The sequence below is a fragment of the Arachis duranensis genome, chromosome 5 (genome assembly GCF_000817695.3).
Source record: "Arachis duranensis cultivar V14167 chromosome 5, aradu.V14167.gnm2.J7QH, whole genome shotgun sequence".
Lineage (NCBI taxonomy): Eukaryota > Viridiplantae > Streptophyta > Magnoliopsida > Fabales > Fabaceae > Arachis > Arachis duranensis.
In genome coordinates this window covers 59,527,242-59,533,831 of record NC_029776.3, presented here as the reverse complement: position 1 = coordinate 59,533,831, position 6,590 = coordinate 59,527,242, and the positions used below count along the sequence as shown (strand labels likewise).

Sequence of the window (6,590 nt, the reverse complement as noted above, 5' to 3'; positions counted from 1 at the left end):
GTGCCAGTTCTGGCGTTTAACGCTGGGATTTCTGAGGGTGACTTTGTACGCCGGTTTGGGCCATCAAATCTTTGGCAAAGTATGGACTATCATATATTGCTGGAAAGCCCAGGATGTCTACTTTCCAACGCCGTTGAGAGCGCGCCAATTGGTCTTCTGTAGCTCCAGAAAATCCACTTCGAGTGCAGAGAGGTCAGAATCCAACAACATCTGCAGTCCTTTTCAGTCTCTGAATCAGATTTTTGCTCAGGTCCCTCAATTTCTGCCAGAAAATACCTGAAATCACAGAAAAACACACAAACTCATAGTAAAGTCCAGAAAAGTGAATTTTAACTAAAAACTAATAAAAATATACTAAAAACTAACTAGATCATACTAAAAACATACTAAAAACAATGCCAAAAAGCGTACAAATTATCCGCTCATCAGGCTCCATCTAGTGTTTTTGATGCATAGGCTATGACATATGGATTCTTACCCTCGCGTTGTGCTAACGCGGCTCGCACCCCATGGTTTGAAGCATCGCACATTATTTCAAACGGCCGACTCTGGCCCTCTTACCATAGGAGCTTGTGTCAATGCCACTTTAAGCTTGTCGTAGGCTTCCATGCATTCTTTGCTTAGATCAAACTCAATGTCCTTTTGCAATAGGCGAGAGAGAGGCAATGCTACTTTGCTAAAGTCCTTGATAAATCTTCGGTAAAATCCTGCATGTCCAAGGAACGAACGGACTTCCCTCTCGGAGGAGGGGTAAGGCAAGCTAGATATAACATTGATTTTTGCCGGATCTACGGAAATACCTTCCTTAGAAACAATATGGCCTAAGACAATGCCTTGCCTAACCATGAAATGGCATTTTTCAAAATTTAAGACAAAGTTTGACTTAGTGCATCTTTCCAAGACTTTTGGAAGATTATCCAAGCAATGATCAAAAGAATCACCATACACGCTGAAATCATCCATGAAAACTTCCATGCATTGCTCTAGAAGATTCGCAAATATGCTCATCACGCACCTTTGGAAAGATGCTGGTGCATTGCATAAGCCGAATGGCATACGCTTATAGGCATAAGTTCCAAAGGGGCAAGTAAATGATGTTTTTTCTTGGTCTTCTAGAGCAATGTGTATTTGGAAGTACCCCAAATAACCATCTAGAAAACAATAATGAGATTTACCGGCTAATCGATCAAGCATTTGGTCAAAAAATGGTAGTGGGAAATGATCTTTTCTAGTGGCCGCATTCAACTTTCAGTAGTCTATGCACACCCTCCAAGAGTTTTGCACCCTTGTTGCTATAAGTTATCCGCTCTCATTCTTGATAGTGGTCACCCCGGATTTCTTTGGCACCACTTGGACCGGGCTCACCCATTCACTATCCGAAATGGGGTAGATGATGTCCGCTTCTAATAGTCGGGTGACCTCTTTTTTCACAACCTCTAGAATGGTGAGATTGAGTCATCTTTGAGGTTGTCGAATGGGTCTAGCTCCTTATTCGAGGAATATTCGATGCTCGCATACTTGGGGCTTATTCCGACTAGATCCGCCAAACTCCACCCTATGGCCCTTTTGTTCTTCCTCAAGATACATAGCAACTTTTCTTTTTGTTGAGGATTTAGTTCCTTTGTAATAATCACGGGGAACTTGTGGGCTTCATCAAGATATGAGTACTTTAGGTGGGGTGGTAGTGGCTTTAATTCTACCTTTTGTTCTTCGCTTGAGGTTTGAACTTCTGGATGACACGGATGGGGTGATGCGTTCGCTTCGCTTGGATTTTCACTTGTGTCTTCAATCATATGCTTCTCATCTAACTTTGCAAGATGCACTTCAGCCACAATGTTATCAATTAGGTCACACTGGAATAGAGAATGATTCTCCGGTGGATATTTCATTGCTTCTTCTAGGCTAAAACTCACGACTCTCCCATCTATTTCAAACGAGTAGGTTCCCGAGTAGGCATCTAACTTGAATCTAGAGGTCCTCAAAAATGGTCTCCCAAGTAGAATAGATGATGCCCTCTCGGACTCGCTTGATGGCATCTCAAGAACATAGAAATCAATCAGAAACACCAACCCTTTTATATTTACCAGTACATCTTCCGCAACACCCGTCACGGTTATGATGCTTTTGTCTGCTAAAACAAATCTTTCCGTCGACCTCTTCAATGGTGGTAGCCTCAATATACGGTAGACGGAGAGGGGCATAACACTAACACATGCACCGAGGTCACACGTACAATCTAGAAATTGTACCCCATTTACGGTGCAAGTGACCATGCATGGGCCCGGATCATCACACTTCTCGGGCAATGCTCCCATTAAAGCGAAAATAGAACTCTCCAATAGAATGGCCTCTAGCTCAAGAATTCTATCCTTATTCATGTATAAATCTTTAAGGAACTTTGCATATTTAGGTACTTGATGGATAGCATCAAAGAGGGGGATGGTTACCTCAACTTTCTTGAACATTTCTATCATTTTGGGGTCGAGTTCCATGCGCTTCCTAGCTTTCTTTGCAAGTGTCAGAAATGGGATTGGTTGAGCGATTTCTTCTTCCACGACTCTCTTATTATTTTTGGTGACCTCACTTGTTGGTTGGGTTACTTCATCCTCAACTATGGCTTGTGCTTCTTCCTCCTCTTCTATTTCTTCTATCTCGATTCCTTCTTCCTCTTGAGTAATTGTGATCGAACTTGGGTCCTTTACCTTCTTCTCTTTTAATTGAGTCCCGGATCTCAAGGTAATGGCATTAATGCCACCTTTGGAATTGGGTTGAGGTTGAGAGGGAATGGCACTAGAATTTGGAGCTTGAGGAGTTGAATTGGAGGGTTAGTCCATGCGTGCAAGAAGAGCTTGTAGTGTAGATGTAAGACCGGTAAGGCCGGAAGCAAGTGTGGTTGGAGCCCTTTTTGGCTTTAAAGGATAGTCCGGAGTGTATCATCTTAATTGGAAGAAGTGGAAGGGTATATGATTTGAGGGGCTTGTGGTTGGTTGGGTGGTGGTCGTTGATGTGGTGGTTGATAGGTTTGGTAATTTTTTCCTTGATTTTGTTGGGTGTATGATTGTTTTGGGGGTGTGGTTAGCTTTGTGAGTTGTTGTAATTCCATCTTTAATTGCCTCCATTGTTGTTGTTGTCTCTACCTCCTTGTTGGTAATTGTCCCTCCATTGGTTGGAGTTGTCCTCCAATTTTGATTAGAATTGTGAACGGATGGACAGTTAGTGCCTTCTTCGAATGACGGCTCAAAATTTGCTTCGGGTAAGGTTGGTGAATTGGTAGGAATTTTCCACCTTCCCCAAAAGTTAACCGCCTCCGAGCTTGCCTAAAGTGAAGCAAAGTCTGTTCAATTTTCCATATCAAATGTGGCTAAGCTCGGATTCGGTTATGAACACGTCATGTAATGAGGGGAGTGTAAAGCTCATGGTAACAAGTGGAATTAGTCAATTGAACAAAGAAGTAATAAAGAGAAAATGCAAATATGTACATATACACATATCTACACTAAGCAATAACATGGCACACATATGCAACTCCCCGGCAATGGTGCCATTTTGATAAATGAAATTTTGTACGTCGATATAGAATTCAATAGTGAATACAATCATGAGTATAGTCTAATCGACACTCAAATCCCACATTAAACAATTCTACAATCTACAATCAAGAGTATTAATCTCCCGAGTCATCCTCCCTTGAAATTGCTAAAGAATGCATGGTGCACGAAATTGTGATCATCAATGGCGCCATCAACATGGTACGCTCAATTGCAATCTCAACTCTTTATCACAACTTTGCACAACTAACCAACAAGTGCACTGGGTTGTCCAAGTAATAAACCTTACGCGAGTAAGGGTCGATCCCACGGAGATTGTTGGTGTGAAGCAAGCTATGGTCATCTTGTAAATCTCAGTCAGGCATATTCAAATGGTTATGGATGATTTATGAATAAAGCATAAAATAAAGATACAGATACTTATGTAATTCATTGGTGAGAATTTCAGATAAGCGTATAGAGATGCTCAGTCCCTTCCTTCTCTCTGCTTTCCTACTGTCTTCATCCAATCCTTCTTACTCCTTTCCATGGCAAGCTGTATGTTGGGCATCACTGTTGTCAGTGGCTACAATCCCGTCCTCTCAGTGAAAATGTTCAACGCACCCTGTCACGGCACGGCTAATCATCTGTCGATTGAGATAAACATTCAAGCCTTGTTTGCTTGTAGAACAGAAGTGGTTGTCAGGCACTCGTTCATAAGTGAGAATGATGATGAGTGTCACATAATCATCACATTCATCATGTTTTTGGATGCAAATGAATATCTTAGAACAAGAATAAGCTGAATTGAATAGAAGAACAATAGTAATTGCATTAATACTCGAGGTACAGCAGAGCTCCACACCTTAATCTATGGTGTGTAGAAACTCCACCATTGAAAATACATAAGAACATGGTCTAGGCATGGCCGTGAGGCCAGCCCCCATGATCTAAGAACTAAACGTCCAAAGATGAAAATACAATAGCAAAAGGTTCTATTTGTAGAGAACTAGTAGCCTAGGGTTTACAGAGATGAGTAAATGACATAAAAATCCACTTTCGGGCCCACTTGGTGTGTGCTTGGGCTGAGCATTAAAGCTTTCATGTGTAGAGACTTTTCTTGGAGTTAAACGCCAGCTTTTGTGCCATTTTGGGCATTTAACTCCCATTCTTGTGCCAGTTCCGACGTTTAATGCTGGGCAGTTTTGAGCTGATTTGGAACGCCAGTTTGGGCCATCAAATCTCGGGCAAAGTATGAGCTATTATTTATTGCTGGAAAGCCCAGGATGTCTACTTTCCAACGCCGTTGTGAGCGCCAATTGGGCTTCTGTAGCTCCAGAAAATCCACTTCGAGTGCAGGGAGGTCAGAATCCAACAGCATCTGCATTCCTTTTCAGTCTCTGAATCAGATTTTTGCTCATGTCCCTCAATTTCAGCCAGAAAATACCTGAAATCACAGAAAAACACGCAAACTCATAGTAAATCCAGAAAAGTGAATTTTAACTAAAAACTAATAAAAATATAATAAAAACTAACTAAAACATACTAAAAGTATACTAAAAACAATGCCAAAAAGCGTATAAATTATCCGCTCATCACAACACCAAACTTAAATTGTTGCTTGTCCCCAAGCAACTGAAAATCAAATAAGATAAAGAGAAGAGAATATGTAATGAATTCCAAAAACATCTATGAAGATCAGTATTAATTAGATGAGCGGGGCTTTTAGCTTTTTGCCTCTGAACAGTTTTGGCATCTCACTCTATCCTTTGAAGTTCAGAATGATTGGCTTCTATAGGAACTCAGAATCCAGATTGTGTTATTGATTCTCCTAGTTAAGTATGATGATTCTTGAACACAACTACTTTATGAGTCTTGGCCGTGGCCCAAAGCACTCTGTCTTCTAGTATTACCACCGGATACATACATGCCACAGACATATAATTGGCTGAACCTTCTCAGATTGTGACTCAGCTTTGCTAGAGTCCCCAATTAGAGGTGTCCAAGGTTCTTAAGCACACTATTTTTGCCTTGGATCACAACTTTATTATTTTTTTTCTTTTCTTTTTTTTTGTTTTTCTCTTCTCTTTTTTTTTTGAATATTCACTGCTTTTTCTTGCTTCAAGAATCATATTTATGATTTTTCAGATCCTCAGTAACATGTCTCCTTTTTCATCATTCTTTCAAGAGCCAACATTCATGATGAACAACAAATTCAAAAGACATATGCACTGTTTAAGCATACATTCAGAAAACAAAAGTATTGCCACCACATCAAAATAATTAAATCAATATAATTAATCTGTTATAAAATTCAAAATTCTTGCAATTCTTCTCTTTTACAATTAAGAACAATTTTTTCATTTAAGAAAGGTGATGGATTCATAGGACATTCATAACTTTAAGGCATAGATACTAAGACACTAATGATCATGTAATAAGACACAAACATGGATAACATAAGCATAAAATTCGAAAAACAGGAAAATAAGGAACAAGGAAATTAAAGAATGGGTCCACCTTAGTGATGGCGGCTTGTTCTTTCTCTTGAAGATATTATGGAGTGCTTGAGCTCCTCAATGTCTCTTCCTTGCCTTTGTTGCTCCTCTCTCATGATTCTTTATCTTCTCTAATTTCATGGAGGAGGATGGAATGTTCTTGGTGCTCCACCCTTAGTTGTCCCATGTTGGAACTCAATTCTCCTAGGGAGGTGTTGATTTGCTCCCAATATTTTTGTGGAGGAAAGTGCATCCCTTGAGGCATCTCAGGGATTTCATGATGAGGAATCTCTTCATGTCCATGAGTGGGATCTCTTGTTTGCTCCCTCATTTTCTTAGTGGTATCCATGAGGACTTGGTCCAACCTTTGATTAAAGTTGACCTTTTTGAATTTGAAAAGGGACCTCGATGATCACCTTCTTCTTGGCCACAACTTCATAGAAGTGGTCTTGATGCACCCTTGAGATGAATCTCTCCGTCTCCCATGACTCGGAGGTGGAAGCTTTTGCCTTCCCTTTCCTCTTTCTAGAGGTTTCTCCGGCCTTAGGTGCCATAAATGGTTATG

At 40.5% G+C, this 6,590-nt stretch overlaps 1 protein-coding gene across 1 annotated transcript in view; it reads right to left on the bottom strand.

Annotated features, from left to right (window-relative positions):
- Positions 1–1,436: 1,436 nt before the first annotated feature.
- The window catches only part of LOC107489532 (uncharacterized), a 21,736-nt gene continuing 16,582 nt past the window's right edge, over positions 1,437–6,590 (bottom strand). The window contains exons 3-4 of the mRNA XM_016110285.1: positions 2,448–2,790; positions 1,437–2,369 (exon numbers count right to left, since the gene is read on the bottom strand). Of these exons, the coding sequence (XP_015965771.1) occupies positions 1,437–2,369; positions 2,448–2,790 (1,276 nt within the window). The remainder of the gene's footprint in view (positions 2,370–2,447; positions 2,791–6,590) is intronic.